This window comes from Camponotus floridanus, unplaced genomic scaffold (assembly GCF_003227725.1).
Source record: "Camponotus floridanus strain SB8 unplaced genomic scaffold, Cflo_v7.5 scaffold163, whole genome shotgun sequence".
Taxonomy (NCBI): domain Eukaryota; kingdom Metazoa; phylum Arthropoda; class Insecta; order Hymenoptera; family Formicidae; genus Camponotus; species Camponotus floridanus.
In genome coordinates, this window is record NW_020229285.1 from 19,870 (window position 1) to 46,534 (window position 26,665).

Sequence of the window (26,665 nt, forward strand, 5' to 3'; positions counted from 1 at the left end):
TCGTCGATGTTAAACTCGATCGATAGTCTCCATAAGACTCAATAGCTTCAAGGTAAAATATTGAGTCGATGGTCGGTGATATATTGAGCGTTTAAGATGAGAACTATAATTGCAGAGATATATGTGCCTGATTATAGTCATGTAATAACAAATTTGCACTTAAAGATTGCTACAGAGATCTCATTGTCAGATACATGAAAACAGTGGTGAAATTTAATTTATAAACAAAATGTGTTTACATATATTTATTTATTATTAAAATTAATAGAAGGCACTTATCTATAACAATCATGTTTGAGAAATATGTATATAAAATTAACATAAAAATATGTAGTGAAATGCAAGTAAATAGAAGGAGCAGGTTTGATTTTATTATACATTTTTTTCTCATTCAGCTATTACACATAGTATATTTCCGTTTTCTGATAATACTGCGTAAAACGGTTTTATAACTTGTTTCACAAAAATAATACTATAAAATACAAGAATCATCATAACAAATTATGTATATCAATATACAAATGCTTTGCTATCCTTTAAACGATCGGCTTGTTTTGCGTCCTTCTGATTTCTCATAGCAGCTGTGACTGTGTTCTTCATCAGCATCGCCACCGTCATAGGACCCACGCCACCTGGGACTGGTGTAATATGCCCAGCAACTTCCTTTACACCATCGTAATCCACGTCTCCCACTAGGCGATATTTACCATCTGCTGTTTTTACCCTGGTGATTCCCACATCAATTACACAAGCGCCCGGTTTTATCATTTCCTTAGTAATCAAGCCGGGAACTCCAGCCGCCACCACGACAAGATCAGCCAGCTTTGTAAATTTTTCCAGTTCCGTGTGAGGAGTGTGAATATGACAAATTGTGGTTGTCATGTCCAAGGCACCTGTTTCACCTAAAAATGGAATATGTAAATTGGGAAATTTATTAATAGAGAATTTAAGTTTAAAAAAAAAAGAAAATTTTAAAATATATATTAATTTTTTTTTATTACTGTTTATTATAAATTATTTATATTTATAAAATTGATTTAAATTTATTTTTTTTTTAATTTTTCATTATTTAAAAATCCTAAAATTAATGTTATTTGATAGTACCAAGATTTTTAAATTTATAAGAAAGTTTTTCTCTAAAGAAGAAAAATATTAAAATATGTAAATAGAGACATTATATAGACTGCATAAATTTGTCACTAGTTACTGATATGAGTCTATTTTAATGTAACACAACTTTGCTATCATATCAAATTAATATTACCTTTGCCATCTGCATGAAGTAACAATGCGATAGGTAGACCAACATGTTTTGATCTACCAACAACCACAGCATTCTTCCCAAATGTCTCAATTTTACTTCTAAGTACTAATTCCTTAACAGCCAAGGGAGTAGCTGGTACAATACTATTTTTATCTAGTGTTAAATTGCCAAGATTTTCCAAGTGAAAACCATCCACATCTTTTTTAGGAACTATTGCTTGGCATACTTCTTTATCATTCATACCTTTTGGCAATGGTAATTGTACTAAAACACCATCAACAGATGGATCTTTGTTAAGATTATCAATTTCCATAAGAAGATCCGCTTGCGTTATGTTTTCTCCCAAATGAATGGTGTAACTCTCGATTCCTGATTATTAATAAATAGGATTAGAAAAAAGATAAATTTGTGCCAATAAAAATGAATATTTATCAGAATCAAAAATATATTTACCTACTAATTTTGCAGCTTTCATCTTTCTACCAATATATGCTTTACTAGATGGATGATTTCCTACCAAAATTGCTACTAGCTTTGGTCTCTTTTTCCCGGCATTTACACAAGTATCTACAACAGCTTTTAATTCCTCTTGAATCTCTTCTGCTATTTTTGATCCATCTATTATTGCAGCTTCTTGTCTACAAATAAAATTCAGAGATATTACGTATGTATATAAATTTGTGTAGTTTATATTCAAAATATAATTAATAAACTTTTATTTTTCAGGATTAATATTGAACATAAACATTCTTGAAAACTTGTCATCTTTTTATGTATTTAGGTTCTATCAAAAAATATTTAATAATTTTGTTATTAATATACAAGTATCTTTTTAGATAGATGTATATTGAAATATTATAATTTCTTATAATTGATGATAATATAAATGTTTAACTTTGTGGTTAGATATATTCTTTGCATTGCAGATTAAAAAATCAAATATAAAGATTTATATTGTCTATGATTTTTTTAATAATATAATGTAAAAATTATATAATTTTATATATTATGTATATTAAGAAAATGTTTATAATATAATATAAATTATAATGTTAAATATTATAAGTAAATATAATATTTATATAATATAAAAATAATATATTATATATATATATATATATATATATATATATGTATATATTCTTATATATCTATGAAAAAATGATCTATATATCAAAGCATTATTTGACAAAAGAAAATAATTTTTGTACTCACCGAATTTTTGACAGATGCAACTTTCTGGCAAAGCTCTGCGAGACAAAGGAAAGGATGCTCCTCCGGGAGAACATTGTTGCTTCGAGGGATTCAATCGCTCTTCTGAGATATATGCTATTGCATGCTGCTAGTCAAAGATATATCGAGGAATTCCTGTTACAAAAGACTTATGCAATCTATTACGTCCGCGATAATACAAGAGATATTATTCCAACAAAATAGCTGTCGTAAAAACAATACAGCTCGCAGGGGGTCGATAATACTGACGTTTATTCGTGTGACGTTGTTTATTACGAAATCGATGGAAATAACAAGCGATCGGTCCAGCCTCGCCTTTTCCTACTCCAGAAAAACATTGTACGAAAAAATAGGCAGTTTAAAACCGGTATTGGAGTTGCAAAACCCATGTTCGCAGTCAACGTAATGTCAAGTGTCATGTGAAATGTTGAGACAAATATTACATACTGTATACTCGACATGGCATAATTTTGAGGAAATGATTTCGACATTGGCTCAGAGATGGTGCCACGAATTCATTTTCGCGCGCACAGATGTTTTACGTCATTGCCGGATGATGGAGCTGGAGGATCTATCAGTCAGAGCGCGCTCATACTTCGTATTTAAAAAGTAAAGAAGAAGTGTAGTGAACAAGTGATTTAATACATCAGCTACCAGAAAAGTGATATATGTAAGTATAAAGTAACGTATCTTATTGATTTGATACTTGATTTGATACTTGATTGAAGATATTTCAAAAGAAATTTCGTAAAAAGTTACTGCTACTTTGCATATCGCTGATCGCACCGATTAACTTTTATTTAGATGAGAATAAGGTTATATGATACAAAATTTATTCGTAACAAATTTATTTCCATGTTAAATAATTTTTGTTATATTATAGTATTACTAGAAATGTCTAATAACTATTAATTAGAAATGTAAAAATTATTAGAAATATCGACTATTTATATGAATATTTAAGATAATTGTGAAGAGAAATTAGAGATCTCTAGAGAGAGATTAGAAGTTGTTTATTAAATGATATTAATTGTTTCAGGTAAAAATATTGATGCTCTGATTTCTTCTACATTTAATTTAATAATAACTGATTATCCTGTCGCTTGATCATTAGGTAAAAAAGACGCATTTTCGTTAAACGAGATAATATATTAGACGCATCAAAAGGATTACGTAAAATTATTGGCAACTTTCGGGCCCGGAAAAGACGACGAAATAATATTACGCGGGAACAGTATTAAGAATATGAAATATGACTGAACGTACTCTGCTCATATGTCGGTGTATTATTATACCAATCCATCGTGTCGTAACTACCGTAACGTGGCCTACATAGTAAATATTAAACATGTAGTTCGATTATACAAGCTTGCACTTGATGGATATACCGCGTGTTCAATTTAGAAGAGAGAGATAGGAAAAGAAAATCCAGAAGAATCATTAATATAAATAATCATATATATAAAATAGAAAAAATAATTAATATATGAAATAATTTTTAAAAAATGTGTGAAAGTAAAAATTAGTACCGTCCTTGCTGAAGATAAATTTTTCATCAGCAAAAAACGATATTGGGAAAAAATTCCACATGATGCATTTTTTCTGTAATTTTATGACGATTGCATTGTGTCAAAATTTTACTCGAAATAACGATCTGATTATTATCAAATACGTCAATTATTACACCAATTCATCGTATTGTAGCTACTATAATATGACGTATGTACATAGTAAATATCAAACATGTTGTTTGATTATTCACTCACACATTGCGAAACTTGACGTATGGTGTCCAATTTAGAAGAGAGAGATAGAGAAAGAGAATTTATGGAATCATTAATATGTAAAATAATGTAAAAAATTGTGTGAAAATAGAAATACTAGAAGAAGTTTATTATCAGTAAGGACGGTGTTTGGAGGAAGTTATATAGGATGCATTTTTTATTCGAGATTTTATAACGCCGCATTGTCATTATTTCACTTGATATAATGATCTATCGATTATTATCAAGTATGTCAATTATTACACTAATCTATCACGTCGTAGTTACTGTAACGTAGCCTATATAGTAAATATTAAACATGTTGTCCGATTATTAACACATTGCGAAACTTGACGGATAATATTCAATTTAGTAAAGAGAGATAGGAAAATATAGAGTTGAAGAAATTATCATATACCTATTATTAATACCTAAAATAATTATGCGAAAATAAAAATAATAATAATAAAAGTTTATTATAGGAAGGAGATATTGGTGAAAATCCACATGATATATTCTGTCGTAATTTTATAATGACGTATTGTCACCACTTTGTATGAAAATAACAATCTGTCGATTATTAGCAAGTATGTCGGCAAGTGTGGGTATAAATTTTAGTAGATTCCTATACGGTATGGCCAAATATTTAGTTGGCCGCAAGGGTTGGCGCGCATAGGACGCATACTTTCTATGATATTATAAACCGAGCTTGAGCTTCCACGACGTGCAACCATTGATCAAATAGTTGGTCTCAGTTATGACCCCAAGTCCTGGTATGTGTGAATGCGCGTTTGTTGCTAAATCTTGCTGTCAAAATTTCGACTTGCCGGCAAATCGATTGCAATATGCCGAATTGAAATACCTAACATTGTGATAGGAAATATTTCCGGTTATACCTTCGATGACATGGAAAAATATGTCAAGCAATATATATATTTCTGAAAAGAATATCTTATATATTTATATGATTATATTTGTAACATTAAATTTTTGTAGGCCTTATAAAGAAAATTTAATTCTTTTACAGTCTTAACTCTTTTATTTTCTTATTTATTTATTTTTTATTGCTTTTTTCCTCGTGTATTTCTTTTTCAAAAACTATTAAATTTATGATGAAAAAATTCTATAATCACATACATTAAATGACAATTTTATTTCAGTAATAATAATATATTATAATATTTTTATTCTTTCTTTAGATACATATTAACTTATTTATATATATATATATATATATATATATATATATATAACGTTCTATTATTTTTAAATATATAATAAATAAATAATAAAACAAAAAAAATAAAATTAAAATGAAATAAATAAATATATAATAAATTGCGATCTCAATGTTGAAATTACATTCGCGAGGGCAAATTCTTCAAACGTGAAGTTTTAACACACGTATATAAAGGTATAATTTAAAAGTGTAATATAAATTATAAAAGTATGCGCTCTTTCTGTTTCTCTCGCAAATATCTACTTTTATATTCTCTTTCATGAGGGAGAGAGAAAGAATACAACTATGTCACGCAGCTGAGCTATTTTAGTCGACGGTGATTAATTCCGGCGAGTTCTTTTCGCGTGTGTCCATGCGTCGCTTGAATTTCCTAAATTCACAGGCTGGTTTTGAGCCCGGGTCTCAGAATTCCTCGGCACTCGACATTTTAACAATTCGGCACTCGCTCCCTCCCCTCTCCGTCATAACATGCAGCACAAGTATGATAATTATGCGTCTCTCCTTTAACAACGTCATTTCCTTGTGATTTTCATTTTTAGAGCGTTATATTATAATTCCATAAATTGGACGTGTTCTTTTTTTTTTTCCTTTCGCGAGCAGAATTACTCTTGATATTTCGGACTGCGATCGGAGGACCGTGTGCAGAATCGACTGCATTATGTAAAAAATTATGCGCCCCCGTTGAATGAATAAATATATTCCTGTCTCGTATATACGCACTACACCTCTCGCCCTTTGTCCTTTACCCTTCGCCCAGTAAGCTTCGCGACAGCGCTCATACATAATTTATCGTCCGTAGAATCTGCGCGCTCTCAACGATAAAACGTTTACTATAATCGGTATACATTGTTATCGCTATCGATTCAGCAGGCGGAATGTGCCTTGCGTAAATGTGCCTTCTAAATTTGTCTCTCTCATGTCTGAGTCTTGTTTTTATCGTAATATTCTTAAATTTTGAAAAATATGAGGTTGTTATCTATTTTCCGTTTTTTACAAATAGATCTGCTTAAAATTGGCTGAAGATACCATTGAAATATTGTATATACGAGTAAAATATTTCAGAAAAAACCAATTACAAGTTAAAAACTAGTCAATTTTTACAATTTTGAATTTAGTACTCAATAACTAAGTTTATGACTGTTTAAAAAAAAATTATGTTTAGATAAAATTCTATTTAAAATACTTAATAATTAGTGCATAGGTTTTAGTTGCTAAAATTTTTACCTACTAATTAATATATAAAAGTTTTAATAATAGCACATAAGTTTTTATGGTTTTCTCGTTTTAATGAATATTTGTAATGAGTTAATTTTATAAAGATTTTTATTTATTTAAATGTAATAATAATTAAAAATTATTATATAATATTATATTATATAATTATTATATAATAAGTAATAACAATGAAGTAATTTAATAATCAAATAACTTATTAAATAATTTATTAAATAATAATTATTATTTATTTAATAATAAATAAATGATAAGTTTTGGGAAAATTTAAATAAAATAAAAGACCGATCAATAATAGATTATTGAAAGAGAATTGATGATTAAAACGTAAGCAGTAATATTTGTTAAATATTAATTAACATTAGAATTGGCTATATTCCAATTTTCTATTTGAATATTATTCTATATCATATTGTCACATTTTATCATCATCGTGGTAAATTGTCGATAATGTTATCTTTATATTTTTATTGTGGGTATATCTGGAAAGTCTTGATAAGTCCGGAAAAAAAACTTCCATGCAGATATGAATGAATTCGTTGAGAATATCGCCTGTGACGAGAAGTTGTGACGTAAAACTGATCATTCTGACGTATATGTAAACGATAGATATGTCGACAGACGTCAGTAGGTCACACGTCGGCTTGTTGCAAGTCAATTTTTGTATTGGATATTCGTTCGCACATGACGATGACAGCGTTGATACACAGTGGTTTATTTTGATAGAAATTGTGCCTAACAATTACAGTATCGTTGCGTTAACATGATTGCTGTCACTTTTTGTTATTGCGTCATTAACTCGATAGCGTTCAGTCAATGTTTAATTGCGCAAATCCGTCTGCAAACGCAGTTGAAAATATTTTGAAATATTTTGAATTATTTTTATATAATAAGATTATTTTATTTTTATACAATGAGATGATATATAAGAATATTTTAATAATTTATAGATATATATCTTATTTAAATCTTTTTTTAAATTATCCTACATAAATGCCCTGTCTCTTGAAAATCTTTCTCAGCAATTATAACGCTCGCGTTATTAACTTTTAATATTATTTTCGATTTCGTGCGCATATTTAATGAGGCAATGGCTTATTACGAAATTCCATCGGTCATTGATTGCCATTTGCAGTGCGTTCAGTAGTTAATTAACCTTTTAATTTAATGCAGGTGGTGGCGTAAATTTTGCGAGTTCTCATCGAGAAATATCGGACGTGTTTCGACTCTCTGTAGAAATCTGGATTTGCGGCTCATGATTTCCATCAGAATCTGGACTGGCGGCTGACCACATTTGCGGTATTACTACTTGCCGAAAACACGGATTCTCCGGACCTTGAATACCCGTTACCAAGAAGATACGTGCATTATGTAGCCAGCGAAATATATCATCTGAGGCATTACACAGGACCATCAGGTATGAAACATTAATTTTACATACAGAAATGTAATGTTTTGTGCGCTCATTGAGGAATTTAGAATTTTAGATTAATTTCAGGATAAATTAATCTAATTCTGAGCGAGACAGTAGGACAGTAATCTAATTCTAACTCACGCACAATAAAAAAGGGGGAAGGAAAGTTATTGCAAATAAATAAAATTAATATTTAAATAAATATAAATATACGCAATACATTTTTTTTTCAACAAAGTTTATGCATATCTTTTCTTCGATAAAAATTTTGATGCGGTACTCGCAGCAGTTACATGATATCTGTATGCACATTATGGACGTAGTACAAGTTTAAAGAAAACAATGTGTCATGTTCCAATGGTAAATAAAAATATGTGAAACAGAAAACGCGGACGATATACGCACTGCAGTCCGCTATGCTACGATAAACACAATTTTGTTGCACAAATTTGAATACGCAAGCTATCTGTCGCACTTTTCTTGATTTGAATAAAATGTATTGCGTATAATCAATATATTTTTTTCTTCAAATAAGCGATATACAGGGAGTCATCATGATGTATAAACAAGAAGAGATTGAAAAAATAGAAATTTTCATTTTAATTATCGGATCATTCGGTATATCATATATTAGAGTTTTCTCCTCATTGTTTATGTGCGATATTTAAATATATATACTATGAATATTTTTATTCACGATTATCTTTGCAAATTGTTTTCTCGTAATTAAAACAAGATATTTTAGTAAACTATTTTCCTGATGTTAAAAATGTTTTGCTACAATTTAAAGTTTTAACAAATAAAAGATCTGTAAAAGTTGCAATAAATGCATCTATTTTAATAGATACATTTCTCAGAATTGACGTAATGACGTTAGAGAAAATAATGCAGGCTCTTTGATGTTGCTTTATCCTTCGCATTAAGAAATTATCGTTATTCCAATAAGGCGCTTTATCATCACTAAATCCGCGCTACTCGTCGCTACTGCAATAATTAAAATATTATTTTGCGATAAAAGGGAAAAAATGAAGCGATAAGCGTAACGAGCCCATCATCGACATAAAAGCGTTTCCATTTAATTACAATCGATCGCAGCAGGGATCGCCTTCGGCATCGGCTTCGAGAGGGGGGATGATCCGAGGGGACGAAGCGGTTTTATCGGCGGTCAACCGCGATGCGGTTCGTACATTGGCGTTAAAACCACCACTCAAATTTGCAGAACTTTTTATTTGTCCCACCTGTTCCGACCTCCAACCAACCTTTCCTTCTCTTTTCGGAGGGGCTTAAAATTTCAGAGAGCTTTTCTCCCTGTCTTTTCCTTTTCCAGCCTTCTTTCGCCTCGTCTCCGTCTCTTTCTTTCCTTTTCGTCATTTGGTTAAGAGATTTTTTCCCGTTTGAGGATCCTCGGTAAGTCCCCGCATGATCTTCGCGAGAGGGCAACCAACAGAAAACGTTTGATCTACTTGATGCGATGCCTTTAACAGCTCTTCCGATTCTTCGTTTCCCCCTTTTTCGAACGCTCGAACCAAGCTTTTCCTCGTTATTTCGGATTTCGATCTTGTCGGCATTCTTTTTTCCTTTCAGTCCTGCCTCGCGACTTACTTTTGCGCTTCATTGCATAGTTGTAAACGCAAATGGTTGCTTCAATCTTCAGTTCTTCAGAGACCACCGAGATATACGCGAAATTCAATTTTACCTGACAAAAAAGATTTTTATCTGATGAGAAGGATTTTTAACCACATAAAGCTTGGTAATATTAATGGACATAACTTTAAAGGAAACCTTATATTTTCGAGATCCATATCTATAAAAAAAAATAAAAATCTCTGTTTTAGAAAGATTTGTAAAATGACCGATATAAAGAAAGCACAACTAAAATTATATAGAATGATGGTTTCAGACACGGCGGATTTGTCTGCTTCGCAGCTTCTTGCGTGCGCTCGTTTGTCATTTTTTGAGCAAAGTTCATTGCTTCCCGGATCATCGGACGTAAGCTATAAAAAATGTAAGAAAAAGAGGGAAGAAGGAGCGACGGTGAGAAAAAGGTGGGAGAAACACTTTGAAGCGGAGCGAAACTTTGGAGTTGGCGTTATTGATGTCTTCGGTAGACGTGTGCAAGGACGGGGGTGTAGAGAGGAGAAGAGGGGACGGTCGGAGGGGTAATCCGGAAAGCAGCCTGAAAGGCTAAATGAGAAATACTTTCCGATCGGGTAGCAGTAGTAGCAACCCCCGAAGACTCGCCGGCGAGGCTTAAGACTTAATATAACGCCTCTGATCCTCGACATCCTAACCCGGCGTTGAGATTTCGAGCTATGCTTTTATTACGCAACTGCCGATTCTTCCGCGGACCCCTTCTCGTTCAAATTGATCTAACTTTCGTTTCTATATTTCTGCACATCCGAATGCGAAATATTGCCGACTTAAGGAAATAAAAGTATATTACATGTCAAAAAATATATTTTAAATATATTTTAAAAATATATTTTAAAATTTATTTTAAAAATATATTTTAAACATATGTTTTTAAAATATATTTTAAATATATATATATATATATATATATATATATATATATATATAATACACAGATTTCTTAGAATTTATTAATATTAGATCTATATATTTATATGAGAGAAAAAAAAAGAAAGAAAGAAAGAGAGCTTTTAAATGGTATCCGTACAGATTTTCCACGCGAGTACTTAAGGTTAATCGGTTCTGTAAAATTTTCTATGCGTTTCTCAAAGTTTTAAATCTTAGCAGTCACCATGGATAATCGAGGGGATAAGGGTGAGGGAAAAAAACGGCACGAAAAAATTAATTACAGGCACATAACGGGCTGTAACGATATAACGGGTCGGTGTACCGAGCTACACGAGGGCCGCTCTGTCGGCAGTAATAGTAAATTAGGCAATAAATAATCATGTTTAAGTGGCAACGTAATTTTAGCTCTGGTAGTCTTACGGCCACCATTAAGGCCATTATTGCGAATCTCTTAATTTGCGAAAAACACTGCCTTCTCACAGGAGAGAAGGGTTGAAAGAAGGGAGCAGAGCGCTCTCGGTGGTGCTAAATGAAGCGCCGCGAGGTTGAAACTGTTCGCCGCATGTGTCGGGGTATTATTCATTCTAACCAACCGGCTCTTGACCTCCTTTCGCCGGATTATATCGCTCTCGCTTTTCTTTCTCTTCCGCTTGCCTTTTTTTTATCTTTCTCTCGGTCATTGCTATAAACAACTCCCATAGTTAATGGCCATTTATTGCGTTTTCTTCAAGCGTCAGCGATAACGAGATTGTTTCCCTCAAACTTTGTTTAAAATCGATGGCTTAATTCTTTTTTTATAACAATTTCTAAATATTAATAGTTTTTAAAATTATAAATAAGAGAAAATTTAAAAGTTGAGTATTAAAAAAATTATTTAAAGATTATTGAGATATTATTTTTCATTTAATTTCAAAATAATTTCATTTTATCAGAATTTTAATTTACGATTCGATTAGGTTGAATAATTCAAGATTGCGACTGAAGACTTGGCTTTCGATCGAAATTTTTGCCAAGGAATGAATGAATTATGAATTCTAATATTAATTGAAGGATTTTTTTTCATGAAGTTTGGCAGATTTCTTTGGAATTATCCAGTGCAATTTTACTTTTATTTTCATATGTTAATACAAAATTACTGAAGCAAACAGACAAGGCAGCCCTTGCTTTAAGTTTGTCTTGTTCTTCTTCCTAAAAGGCGGATATACACTAAGACTCCTCAGGAATACGAAATTTTCAAAGTTGCTTCCCGTTCCAGTCAATGTCTTAAGTCTTACTCCGCTTTGGGTACAGTTCACGTTCTCCGCGGCATAATTTTACATCTTTAGACCTGAATATTTAAACGTAAGTCTGCCATCGCGTTTGAGGATTCGCGGGCGTAGAGATTCGCCGAGGCTGCGCGTAACTTTTACACGATGTTCCATTGTATGGGAATTCCTAAAGATTTCGCGCAGACCGTCGCGATGCGTAAAACACGTGCTGCATCCTCCAACAATAGCGATTCATAGTCTAATATTAATGTGAATAAAGAAACAAGTTTTTTAGATACGTTGTAAAATTTTTCAGAATTTTAATTTCAGATTTATTTATCATAAAATATTTAATGAACCAAAAACGAGAAAATTATGAAACACAACAATTGAACAAATTTTTTCAACAATTTTTTTGAAGTAAAGTTAATTTATTTAAATCATCGAAACTTCTATAAGTTGCAGGAATTAGGGTTGCATGAGATATTATATAAATATAGAAGATATATAAAGTATGTTTATGAGATATTAAAACTAGTCTTGTGTTTTGTCTCGAAATCTGAGACAAGATTTTTAATTAGTTATTAAGACAATATCAAGATTAAGATCGTCAAAATTTGATTTTTAATATTATTGATCTTTTAGAAAAGCTAAAATATATATATTTGTAAATTAGATGAGAAAAAATCATGATACATATTTGAAAAATTTTATTTAGGAAATAAATAGTAAATAAATAGTAAAAAACATTTATTATTTAGTAAATAAATGACATATATATTATATTAATTATTTTAAATTATTATTTATTATAAAGATTATATTAACGATAATTTAAAACAATTATTTTCACATAATATTAGATAAGAATTATAAATTCAAAATTAATAAAATCAAAATAAGACAATACAAAACGAGATTTATACTGCAAAGCTTCAAGATCAAGATAAAATTAAAGTAAAGATAAATTTAAGTTTTCCAAAATTTTCAACATCAATACAATATCTTTATAAATACGTCTTGAGTCTTGTACAACCCTGAAAGGAAGAGATTTCGTGTAAATATTAACTAAAGAGCTTTTCTTTGTTTGTTTTGGTACATTACCTTCGAATTAGAGTCCTATCTGCAATCTTCCTACATATTTTGATATTATCTGTCACAGTCCCTCCGTAATGCTTTTCCTCTTACGTCTCTCATCCTCCTCTTTCGCTTCTCGCCCCGCTGCGGGGCTAACAACGCAAGCTGTTAATTATGATTAATCATGTCTCGGAAATTAAAGCGATTAATCTTCCTGTTGTTACCGGCTCGTGAGAGAGCGCCTGTGCTTGTCTGCGCGCACATGTCCAGCGCTTCTGTTTTCCCTGCGAAAGTGGTGGGGTGGTTCTCCCAATTAGTTGGACCGCTAATCGGCCCCTTAAGACTTACGACAGTTCACGTACGTCAGATAACGGCGGTAAGCCGCTCGTTACGGTGTAACGACATGTAAGTTACATCGTATTACTGTATGTTTGCGTCCTTGTATTTCCGAAAACCTTTCGCGACTCTGACCAATCCAATAAAAATACATTTTATATATTCATATTTTCTATGTTTGAAAAAAGTGATATTGTATAAATATTCCGACAAGCCAGTAAAATGTTAAAAAAAAATTATAAATAAAATGTGACACTCGAGATATAAAGTGCATACGCATGATTACGCTTTTATCGCTGAGAATCGAGGGGAAGCTAATTGAGCGAAGTTCATGAGCAGGCTTGATAAAGGGTCAGCCTAGAAAACTGCGAATTATCGAATATTATTTAAAAAGTATTTGCATTGAAAAAAGAAAATTAAGGATCGCATTTCTTGACATTTTAAATAGAAAAAAATAGGAATCTTTATTTTGTCATCTTTTTGACATTTCACGTTCTGGATAGCGCCTTTGTACGCCTTTTTACCGCTTTTCATTCAATCTCTTACCGAAATTTGAAGAGAATGAACAAAGGATTTCGACACGATGGTGACTAGTGGCGTAAATAGTATGAACTATCGCAAATAAATAACCGATAGAGAATGGTCGGGAGTGGTTGGTTTCTAAGTGCGAAATAGGAGTGCACGACAGAGAGAGTAGAAGAAGGACTAAGGGTTGAAATGAATGCGCGGTGCACAAAATGGGACGGTTGTCGGTGAATAGAAGTGTCGGTGGTGGAAGCAGAGAGAAAGAGAGAGAACGAGAGAAAGAGGTTGGGTACAGGTCCGAAAGCGTGAAAATGCGGGGGCGGCAACCCCTTGTAAAAGAAAAATATATAAACTCGAAAGCCCGATAAAGTCAGTGCCTGCTGTTACAACAAGTCCTTTTTCTCTCTTTTTCTCTCCCATGTTCAACGACGCCTCTTTGTCTCGTTCGCCCTCCGCTTTCTCGGCAGCCAGCCGGCGTTTCCTTCTCCTCAAATCCGATCTCACACATCCAGCGAAATGAAGAAACAGACTAACGATCCATTTCGACGCTGCGTATTGTTGATGCAATATCAGCGAATCGTTCATTTTGCTAAAGCTCCAGTGGAACTGAATTTTACGCACAAGAAAAACTCGATACACGGAATATTTTCCGCATTTTTCGTTTTACAGATCTTTGGGATTATTACGAGAGACTTTGGTACACGCTCGATACTGATTGAATCGCTTCGACGGCAGTGTCTTCGAATAAAATCGGTCAATGTTAGATGTAAAGTATCAGTAACTTTAGACACTTGAATAATTTATAAGTAATAATTTCATAATATAAAAATAGAACATTTACGAAATAATAATAAAATAGAGAGAGAGAGAGAGTTAAGTTAAAGAAATAATTAATAAAATAAAATAATTAAAAATAGAACATTTATGAAATAATAATAAAGGGATAAATATAAATCAAACATTTACAGTAATAATGTGATAAATCGCGATTTCTTTTTTTTTTTGTAATATAATAAAAAATAATTATAAATTTGACGTTAGTAACTAAATGTCCTAATTAACGGTGATTTAATGAACAGATATACTTATTTCGCCGGATGGTCATTGAGACAATATAGTGGGTTAAATCCCTTCTCTTCGCACAGTTGTAACTTCGTTTACATGGCCTACTTACATACGATGCCTTACTGACACTGGTTTAGGAACACAGCACGTTGGGTGCTAAATGCCGCGTAAATGTTTTGCGCCGATGTTATGACACTGGTTTACGCTAAATCTGTCGAAGTAACATGCTAAGTCTTAAGGACAACTTTCATGCTGCGCGTAATACTCCGACAAAATTTGTGTTGTCGCTGCTAATGTCACGCATACGATTGCAAGGAAAGCAGGGGATTTCTCAATATTCGCTGTTGCGTTGTTATCGTTGTAGCTTGCAAAGGATTTGCCCGCAGAATGACCGATGAGAGAAACTGAAGCAGATGAACATAGACAATCAGCGACAAGGCTAGATGCAAAGTAATAATTATATATATATATATATATATATATATATATATATATATATACACATCATTTATCAGCATCATGTCGTGAGATTTTAAAGGAATATATTATCCGATTACTATTGCAAAATTGTTATTTGGTCAATTTATTATTAATTATATATATTTTTTTACTTAAAAAATTAATAAATTAATTTATTATTAATTAATTTATTAATTTTCTAAATCAAATGTCGATGATGAGACAATCTCTTAGACACAAATCAATAGCGATCGAATATGTAAGAGTGTTATGTATATTGTCGAATACTGTATTGTCTGTCGCAGTCGTTTTGTCGAAAATCTGCTCGAATTTGCCAGGAAATGTATTTACCGCAACGATGTCTGTATGTCGTGACAAAGTCGTTCAATCAGACATCGTCTCAGGGTCTGAGAGGGTAGAAGGAGGCGAGAAACGCTGGCGAGAAACGGTTCGAGAAGATCGACAGAGCGTCAACTCGCAAGAATGGCGAGAGTAAAGCGATGGTGTACAAACTCGGGAGAGGCTGCCGATAAAGTCCATGGACTACAGCCCCGGTTACGCTCTCACTTCGTTTCGCCGCGTATATTCTCTCGGATTTTTTTCTCTCTTTCACCCGCACACTTCACCCTTCTTATCTCGCTCGTTTCGTTCGGGTTCTCCTTTGAGAATTGTACTAGAAGCTGATTTTCCAAGCGGGTCACGTGCAAATGATTAAATAGCGTATATACAGAATGTTTCGGGATAATCTCGAAATATTTTCTAGAGTTATTAAAGAAATCTTAATAGAAGATGTCTATTTTTTGGGAAAACATGGAAAATCTGGAATTTTCAGGGATTTTATTGCATCTGGGAAAATTAGGAAATTCTCATAGAATTTTATTAAAAAATCTCTCTTTAATATATTTGCTCTTATTATAAACAATCTGCAAAGTAAATGAATTATGTATTTAAATTATCTTATAAATATGTATCTATTTTTCTGTTTATATATTTAATATCTCTTAACAAAATATTGAATACGCAATGCATATTTTTTACTGTAATTTTTAATGATAAAGAATAGAAATAATATTCAAGTAAAAAAATATTTATCATACGAAAGTTATTCAGTTCATTTCTTTCTAGTACATTTGCAAATCAAACATTTGAAATTTAAATGGCTGTTTTTCCTTTGTATGAAAACGCATATATTATAGAAACTTTAAGATATCTTTACTTGAAATTTTGAAAAATAATTTGAAAAATCAGTGAATTTTTAGGGAATATTTACGGATATTTATATATATACGGAACAAATAATATATCTGAAAAATCTTTAGAGATTTAAAAGAATCGCGACTTAAAGTATATTGAATTTCAAAAGTGTTATTTTTGTGTTTATTTATTCGCAATGGCAAATTCTCAATTTATAAAGCTCACTCGCGCAAAGTAAAAATTTCTCATCATTTCCAACTTTAAACTTGATTATAGGAATTTTCTTTATAATTCTGCAAAATATTTCATTGTCAATGTTACTCAGAGGCATTCTCGAATTCAATATATGTTCGAAGAAACACATTCATCAGACACACAATTTGCCAACACATATACATGTCTCTTGTCTCTTCGCACAGAATGTTCTTGGTAATAGATGAAGAGAAACAAAGGAGTTGGTACGCAAGGTAAGGAAGAATGGCCAAGCGACTATTCAAGTAGTAACACCAGTAGTAACGTCAATGGCCAGCCGTAACGACTTTGTACGAGTTTAATTCTTATCATAACGTCGCATAGTGATAACGTGGTGTATTATCGACAGAAATCATTAAGTATGACGTAGTATATATTTAAAAAAACAAAATATGCTTGTGTGGGGGCACAACCAATTTTAGAAATTTAATTCGTATTAATTTAATATAAATTAAATGCGTGCCATTCTTATTAAATTAAATTCTTATTAAATTAATTCTTATTAAATTAATTATTATATATAAAGTCATGGTCACACACACACACACACAAAATTATAAGATTTGTCTCTTTCTTTCTATTTTTTTTATTATAATTATTTTACAAAGTTAGAGATTGATTTGCGAAATGCATTTAGAGATTTTCGAGACGTAGATAAAGTCATTAAATCGTAGAAGGAAGGAGTACGGTTAGTCCATTAATTTTAGCGAAACAATGTAGCAATAACAATGGAGAACGTTGCAATCGGGCGCGAGAGATCTCTCACTTGAAGCGTATCTTCTATTACGCAACGCAGCGTTAATCCGCGAAATTGCTCTCGTCACTACGGAAATCTATAAGTTTTAAACGCTTCCACTTCTTACTCTACAAACGATTGACTACTGTGTTGATCAAAATTAATTTTTCCTTTATCAAAAATACGTAAGGTGTTTGTAAGAGAATACTTTATTATTTTTCTTAATATTATATCAAAATATATTTTGCCGATGATATTATTTTGCTAGATTTTGCAAACATGATCGAGAATTTGTTATAGATGAAATTATATCAGTTTATTAATCAATATTGATTCTACTGAATCTTGTAATCCTTGATTGCAATATACGTTTCCAGGGAGTAATATATTTCATTGCGTATTAATTTGTGTTAATAGTAGAAATAGCTATGTATGGGTGTCCTTTAGAACCATCAAATGATCTTATTACTAATTGTATTTGATAGGAAATGTTCCCATTTGAAAGACAAATGATGTAATCCGTCTTTGCAAACTGTTTCATGTTTGGACCGTATCATTAGATCGTATCATCGTATATCGTAGCTATCAGTAGTTTGATAGCTTACAAGTTCTATCAGTAATAATTTAGTACAGAGAAAGTGTACATGTTTGATATATAATATGAAATATTTACGAATTATAAATATATAAAAATTTTAAATTTTAAATATATATAAAATTTAAATATATAAAAATTTAAAAATATATTTAAATAAAAATTTAAATATTAAAAATTTTAATATATAAAATTTTAATTTATATTTATAAAATTTCAATATATTTTATATTCCAAATAAATATAAATTAATTTTAAATCTTCCTCTCTCTTGCACTATCTTTAAACGATCTGTTGTTAAAATCAAAATAGAAAGTTCTTTGAAACATAAATCCTACATAAAGCTGTAAATAAATTGCGATGAGGAATGTATTGTTTCTCGAATGTAATAATACATTGAACCCAGGAAGAAGTGGGAATTTTTGCCAAGTGCGGAAATATCGTCTGCACACGTCGATCCGCGGTAAGCCGTAAATAAGAGATACATCCTATATATCAGCCGGTCATGTACATAAAATATCTGTAAGCAGCAGGAGCTGGAATTTGATCGGACCATAACTCTCGCTATCAAACATTCATTCGCCATTGACTAATAGATGTGACGGTATGCCTGTCGGACCAACCAGGTAACGTTCCACTGATGTAGAACGCGCCATGTATGTACAAAATGCGATCCTAGATGCGAGGACGCGAATATATGCGCAATGATGACGATTAGAGTTGCACAAGACTCAAGATAATGTTCGTAAAAATATTGCATTGATATTGAAAATTTTTGAAAAACTTAAATCTTGTCTTGGTCTTGACTTTGCAAGTCTTTGCAATAAAACCCCCTTTTTTTCATCTTAATTTTATTAACAATTTTTATTAAATAATTGTTGAAAAGAATCTCTAACTTTTTCTATTTATGTCATTCGTTTATTTCCCAAAATATTATATTTTATATTGTATAATTAAATAATTGTATATGTTTATTTTATTTATTATATTAATTGTCTCTAAATTTGTGAATATAAGTGTTTTTATTTATTTTTTTATTTATTAAATAAGAATTTTCAAATTCGTACCATGATGAATTTTTCTCTCATCTAATTTATAAATATATACATTTTAGTTTTTTTAAAAAGGAATAATCTTAACAAGACAAAATTTACGTATAATAGAAATTTAAATTAATTTTAATTACTATAATATATAATATATAGAATTATTATAATTATATAATATATAGAATATATAATTATATAATATATAGAAAGAGATAAACACATTGTCCGGCTGATTCAGAAAACCATTCGGTTTTAATTTCTAAATCATGTATTCTTGTGCTTAAAATATGCTTCTATCAATTCATATATGATATTTGGTGCATTATATGTAATCTATATACTTAGTATTGTATTATTTAAAAGTTATCTTTATTTTTAAAATGACCAAAATTAATAATTCAATGTAAAAAATCTTATGTATCTTGATGATTGAAGTCATTTTCTTTAATTTATACACAACAAGCTGTATCGTCCTGATAAAAAAACTATTATATTTCTTCCTTTGAAAATTGCTTTCGGATAAATAATCGAGTGAAACATGCTCAGAGTATTGTAAAATATCTGCCGGATATTGCGGCAAAGTCGATATCTCAATATGAGGCAAGCAAAGTCGATCTCATCTCTTTATCCTTTTATTGACATCCAAAGAATGCGCTATGTGTATCAGTTGAGTTAATACCCAGTCTCCAAACATAATCCCGCGCCATTTGCCGTGCATTTCGTAAAGAAATAGTAACGATATCTTTCGTGAAAAAATCTTTATATTTTCTCTTCTTCTTTTTTGTATATAAAAAATAATCTACATTTTTCTTAAATTATTTCTTTGTAGCTGTTGAATTACATAAAAAAGATTCACATAATAATTTGCCTTTTTTATTATTAAAATAATTTATACGAAATTATTAAATCGGAGAAATACATTACATGAATAAACGATATTGTTTGCGTTATGTCAATTATCTTGAAAATTAAGTATATTATGTTATGTTAAAAAAAGTCGCGTTTTTTAAAGTTCAATATTGGAGGATAATACTTTTTTTCTGATAAATTAACACATTTACGCGACGATCGATGCTTTATATGTTTTTATTACCTCGCATACCTGCGTCAATTTAGCGACGAGGTTATCGTTATATACGATAATCATTTCATTTTAACGCTACTGCCGATAGATACGATCCCCGAGAGAGGAGCTGCAATGGTCGTTTCGTGTTTCCTTTTTTATCAATCACGCTTTTACTCAATGATCGTTGTGCTATCGGTTTTCCCAACGGTGGCCGATCGGCGACACCCATTTACCTAGCCATCCGATGATATACGGAACGAGGGGGATGTTTTTTTTTTTATCTCACGAGTCCTTTTACGTTTCTACAGAGATAATTTACCGCTGCATCCTTCCTCCTTACATTTTTATTCGAATCATGTGCAATCTTGTAAGAAATACAAAAAAACTTTATTAGAAATGTAAAAATAATTTTTTTCTAATAGAAAACAAACATAAAAACAAATTCTTCTTTTGTATTATTATTTTTTCATATTCTCTTAGTAATATAATAAAAAAATTTAACGTTCTTATATTTTTAATTTATCTTTTTTTGAAAGTAGTTTTAATAAATTGTAATGAATAAATTTTTGCAGCAAATTATATTAAACATGGTATGCTTCAGATAATTTTTAGTTAGATGTATAATAAAAAGTTTTATTTAAATTTTTATTTATTAAAAATTATCCTAATTATGTTTCATATTATTTTAATCGTAAAAATTTCATTAATCTATTAAAATTACTACTTTCAAATCAAAGTAAATTAAACATATAAAAATTTTAGATCTTTTTTACATTAAAATAATAATTAAAATACATGTTTAAAAATTACAAACTGTGTTTTTGTATTTATAATAAGGATAATTTATTCATGTTTAATTTTGATTTGTTTTGAAAAATTTATCTAGTTAAAAATAGTAATTATATAATTATATAGTCAATTGAAATGCGATCTATATTAAAAATGGTAGTTAGTTCAAATCTATCATTTAAAAAATCAAAAGTAATGAAAAATCATTTTACAATAATTAATATATAAAGATATTAAATATTTAAAAAAACAAAATTTTGAAAAAAAACAAGGTTTATTATTTGTTTTCGCAAAGAAAGTATTTTAGAAAAGAAATTTTTTTCTCTTTGTATCTCAAAATCTTGTATTTTAAATTTTTATTTAACTTTAATCTTTCATTAAAACATGAGTATAAGTATAATTCAAATATTAATTTTGAAAAGCAAAGAGAATTTCCGAGAAAATTAAATTTGTAATTTAACATTTTGTCCAATGACAAATAAGTTCCAAACATTGCAAATTCATGTAAACAGAATTACACTTATCAGGATTAAATTAATAGATGTTAAATATTTTTTAAAATAGAATATTTTATCTTGTCTCAATCTTTCCGACAGAATTCTTTTATTTAAGAGATCGTCATGATTTCTTTTGTATATTTGTGTAATTTCTATTTCTTGTATTCTGTTCACAATCACAATATTAAATATATTTATCAAATATGTATATCACAAATTTATTATATTTATTAAAAATAAAGTTGGATGAAACTTATCCATTTTAAATCTAAATTATAATTAAAAAAGAAACTATAATTTTGAAGTCACTTCTGACTCAGAAAATTGACAAATTCCTTTTATCGAATAAAAAAATTAACTCTTAAAACACTCGCGTGTACTGGAGTTAACAAATTGCTCGTATCGAGAGGAACAAAATAATGTCAAACGGAATGTCAAAGAAATAGTTCATTAAAAAAAAGAGGTGAAAAAAAGAGAGGAAAAATTGGTTATCTGCGCATCCGAAACAAAAACTTTCCAACAACGCGTGGAAAATTCTTGTGCTACCCCCGTTACATACCCCCTATGCGTTCTCTCCCATGCGAAAGGTTGATGAGCAAAACGAAAAGAAAAAAACGTCGAGAGCGCGAAAAGGGAAGAGAGAGAGAGAGATAGAGGAAGGAGAGAGGGAGGAAGAGAGAGAGAGAAAGAGAGGAGGGAAAACAATAGAGGGAAAAGCGACGCATTTTATTTCGAATTCCTACGGTCACTAAACAAGTTCGCGGGGGCACCGTCAACCGTCAAAAAATTTATTGGTCGTCTCCACGCGCTTATCGGTGACGTTTATCGCGCCGCAATATTTTCCTCCCGAAACACATCTCTCGCACGCCCTCGCTTTCGCCCCCTTTCATCCCCTTTTGTGTCGGTCGTCGACGCCGCTCTTTCTGCGCGAGCGCACGTCTGCTTTCGATACCGCGAGTCCGTTTCTCTTTCTCTTTTTCTCTTCCTTTTTTTCCTTTTTATTTTTTTTAAATTTTCAGTAACCGCGTCGGAGCCCTCTCGACCTGTCGGCGCCGAAATTGTCGAGGATCGATCGATCGTTCCGGTACCCGTCCCACGAGTGTTTCCGCGCGAAATCCAGTTTAAATACAGTACGGTCACATTTTCGATCGCACGCGAATGTAACGCGAATTGAAACATGATTCTTTCGACCATGGCATATCCGGGGAGCAAAAAAAAAAGGGCGATACTGATGGAACGAAATTGTCCTTCATGTGTATTACATTATATGCATGCTCGAATGATTGCTTTCGTGTTTCGCCGTTTTTTCGAGGTGTACGGGGCTATATAAGTAATTGTAGAAGCATAATAAGATTTCCTTATACATACAAGGCGAGATATACGATGTATACGGTATCTGTATGATTATCTTGAAAATTAGATTCGTGACGATAAAATCATAATCGATACGGAATCATTCTGATTACCGAAACATGTCGCCTAACCAGAGAGATAACTCTTAATCCTTCAATTTTCGACGTGTGTGACCTAGCGATCCTTTAATTTAAACTTACCTAGATTTGATAGATTTTCATAACCTGTGTAAGTTTATAAGACCTGTACGAAATTGATAATTAAAGATCTGATGGGTCTGCATGTCTCCATGAGATGTACGCAAAATCAATTTCGTTCTTCCAACTAGATTAGCGAAATATGCATATCTTATATTTAGTTTTATGTATCAGTTAGTTTAATTTCAAAACGCAGATGAAAAAGTTGATCTCTGTTATTATTCCTGCGTTTCTCTCTAATTAAGAAATAACGCAAAAATTAGCGTTCGTTTCATCTCGAACTTAGATCCTCGTTTAAATGAGATAAGTGCGTTCGTATGTATTTCGATTAAAAGTTTGCTGTACAATTTTCAGCCTCACCGGTCGGTTACGCCGTTCGAAACACGATTCTTTTGGTTACGGAAAACGAACCCCAACGGTATCGAATAACGCAAAACTAGGAAAATTCGATTTTCTGTATTTTGTCGGGTTACACGATGGATTAGTTTTCAAGTTTTATTCGAGATACTTTTGTGAGATGAACTTATTATGATACACGCATAGATATTTGAAGATTAAAATTTTAAGATTGAAATTCTTTAGATATTTTATCACACGTAGAAAAAAAAATATAAAACACGTATAATAATGTATCAGTAATTAATAAAAATATTCGTGCGAAATTGTTTTTAATTCGCATTAAAGAAAATTGACTATAAAATATCAATGTTCTTTGATTTGGAAAGATTGGCACGGATAATTATCTTGAAACTGCCCGATCACATGTTGGAAAGTGATTTCGTTTATTCGCACGAAATAATAGGACGTAATGTCACGAGCAGAAACCGACGGTGACATAGCGTCATGTGTTCGCTAAAGCGTGCGACAATGGCAAATTCAAGCCAGACCGCACGATCGTAGGTGTTAAAATAAAACACAACGTGCGCCCGCGCTAAGAGTTACATGGAAAAACAAGGAAAAACGGAAAAGAGAATGAACCGTGCAGTGGATTCTTCATCGCGACACTGGCAGATCGTGCATCGCGAGCCGTATCTGGCATTTTCCGCGTTGCGGTGTAAAAAAAAATCACGTAAGCTCCGGAATAGACTCGCGAAACACGTGAGATATTTTTATGAAATTACACGAGCGACGATTTCTCGAAGCAACGTGGGAGATGAACTATGGTCGTAAATACGAGAAAGAGAAACTTTTCGTATTTGACTTCGATAAATTAATGTCAGCGAGTGTCTGTGTGCACCATATATCTTTAGCACGAATCGCGTTCTCCATCTAAATTTAAGAAAATTAATTACATGAATTGAAAGTAATAGCTTGACACAATATCATTGAGTTTAATTATTCTTTGGAGTATAAATTTTATTGTCATGTATTGTGAAACATATTTTAAATTTTAATATTAAGATTAAAATAAAATTTACTTGAAATTGATTATCAATTGCTTTACAAGTATGTTTAAATTTAATTTTGATTTTCTCATTAAATTTAATTTTGATTTTCTCATTTCCAAATTATATGATCCGACGATAATAGAAATTTGTTGGATATGACTTGATTAAAATTAATTAATGAGTGTCTTCATTATATTTAGCATGTGTTATTCTTTATCTAGATTTAAAAAATTAATGTAATTAATTAAAAATAATTACATAATTACATAAAAATATGTATGTATGTGTTTGGGTTTAATTATTCTTTGGAGTATAAGTTTGATTGCGTCTTATATTAGACAATATAACTTAAATTTTAAGATTAAAATTATTAAACAATCTGATACTTGAAAATTTAAATAAAATAAAATTTACTTGCTACCCACTGAAAAATAATTATCAATTACTGAAGATTGTAAAAGCAAATTTGATACAATTCTTTAATATATTTCCAAATTATTCAATCTGATGTGTGGTAATATAAATATAAATAAAGCAAGAAACTTTTACTCACGTTTAGTACACGAGTTTGCGACAGAAAGGCGCGATTGTAATTCAAGTAATCGCACTCGCGCCATTAAACATATCGAAATGTGAGATTTTCATGGGTATGTTATCACGAGCAAAATGATCCGGAAAGATCAAAACTATTAAACGGTAATTATATGGAGAATAAAATAGCTCTATAGCAAATGCGAACAAACATTACGATGACGTTTGATTAAACGGACCAAACTTCCAATGATCAATGGGATGCTCACGGCAATCGAATCATCCTCAATCCGTTTGCAAACAGAATTGTTTATTTCGACGCGTTATTTGTATTGTTCGCTTTATATGTTTTCGCCGTAATGAGGTCGCGGAGTTTCCTACGTGAATAATTATAAAGCGGAGAATAACGATTTATTCGCGCTTAAATGTTTGTGATAATTGAAGAATGTTTCATTTCGCATGCATTTTATGCCGCTATAAACTACTTTATCTTTATTTTTGCTCTCCTGTATTTCTATCGCTCTATTGTCACTTTATACGTTCTGTTATTTTTATTCTATTTTTATAGGAAATAGCCTTTTATGTGTAATTATTAATATATGGAGGGGTGTTGAAAGAACTTCCTTGTCACGCTATTCGATCCTCCCTAGTCCAAATGTTTACGCGCCGAGTAATAGAAGAAGAGAACGGAGTTTCCTACCCTCTTGATGGCAGGAAACAGGACGAGAGAAGCACGAAGAGGTGCAACGTGGCACACAAACAGAACGACATCAAATTGTATTCCTGGAGAATAGCGTACCGAATAGGGAGCGAAATTTAAAGAGGAGGATAAAACGGGTGAAAATGAGAGAGAGAGAGAGAGAGAGAGAGAGAGAGAGAAAAGAGAGGGTGGAAAGAGGTTACGGGCCAGTGAGGGATTTCTTTCGAAGCGCAAACGTAAGATACGTATAATAGGAAGTCTGATAACTTTCTCGCATACACCAGCTCCTTTTCGCGCTCGAAAAAAAAGATATCCCACCAGGATTATCCGTTTGAGTTGAGTGCCGCGGTCCGCGAGATTTAATATTATATTATTTTCGTCTCGTCGACCCGGCGGAGGTTCCTCTCGCCGAAGGAACTGGACGAGGGAAGAGGCAGATGTAGGGCTTCGACCTAAAGTCGACAACAGTACCTAACAGCTGACGCCATCAACTTTGAGTGCAGCGTCCTGCTTTCCCACTCCTTCCCCTTTCCTCTCTCTTTTCCACTCTTCTCTTCCACCTTTGCTTCTTTTTCCCACTCTCTTGTCCGGTCTTCTCGCACGAGTACCTTCGCCGCGCTCAGCTGGTACTTGAATACAGAGCTTCCGCACTTCAATCCATCTGTCTGCTCTTGTTAAAAATCGGCCGACGTATCGAACATACAGCGTGGCTCTTCGAACGGCTGAGGATATTACGCTCGGGGATTAAAACGGCCACGCAGTGGTCGTTGCGAATAAATTCGGTTTCGGAATCGTGTCGTTTAATTCTGTGCCGATCGAATGCCCGATGGAATATCTCCTATCGAAAACGATGGTTTTTTTTTTACGAAAAATAAAAATACATATATCAAGAGCTTGTTCTTTTTTTATTTAAAAGCTGCG

General features: G+C 31.7%; 1 protein-coding gene and 1 long non-coding RNA gene across 3 annotated transcripts in view; one reads left to right on the forward strand and one right to left on the reverse strand.

Annotated features, from left to right (window-relative positions):
- Positions 1 to 249: 249 nt before the first annotated feature.
- On the reverse strand, positions 250 to 2,934 carry LOC105256248 (bifunctional methylenetetrahydrofolate dehydrogenase/cyclohydrolase, mitochondrial). Of its 2 annotated transcripts, XM_011266007.3 has the most exons (5): positions 2,747 to 2,934; positions 2,480 to 2,632; positions 1,718 to 1,902; positions 1,265 to 1,633; positions 250 to 902 (listed from the first exon to the last, which is right to left on the reverse strand). In XM_011266007.3, the coding sequence occupies exons 2-5, from the start codon at positions 2,551 to 2,553 to the stop codon at positions 511 to 513; spliced, it is 1,020 nt and encodes a 339-aa protein (XP_011264309.1). In that variant the 5' UTR covers positions 2,554 to 2,632; positions 2,747 to 2,934; the 3' UTR covers positions 250 to 510. The 2 variants fall into 2 exon arrangements, with proteins under 2 accessions (XP_011264309.1, XP_025262932.1); XM_025407147.1 differs by having other exon boundaries at positions 2,480 to 2,807.
- A 33-nt stretch (positions 2,935 to 2,967) lies between these two features.
- The window catches only part of LOC112637422, a 46,025-nt gene continuing 22,327 nt past the window's right edge, over positions 2,968 to 26,665 (forward strand). Inside the window, exons 1-2 of the long non-coding RNA XR_003122544.1 lie at positions 2,968 to 3,167; positions 7,907 to 8,150. This is a non-coding gene — a long non-coding RNA (uncharacterized LOC112637422). The remainder of the gene's footprint in view (positions 3,168 to 7,906; positions 8,151 to 26,665) is intronic.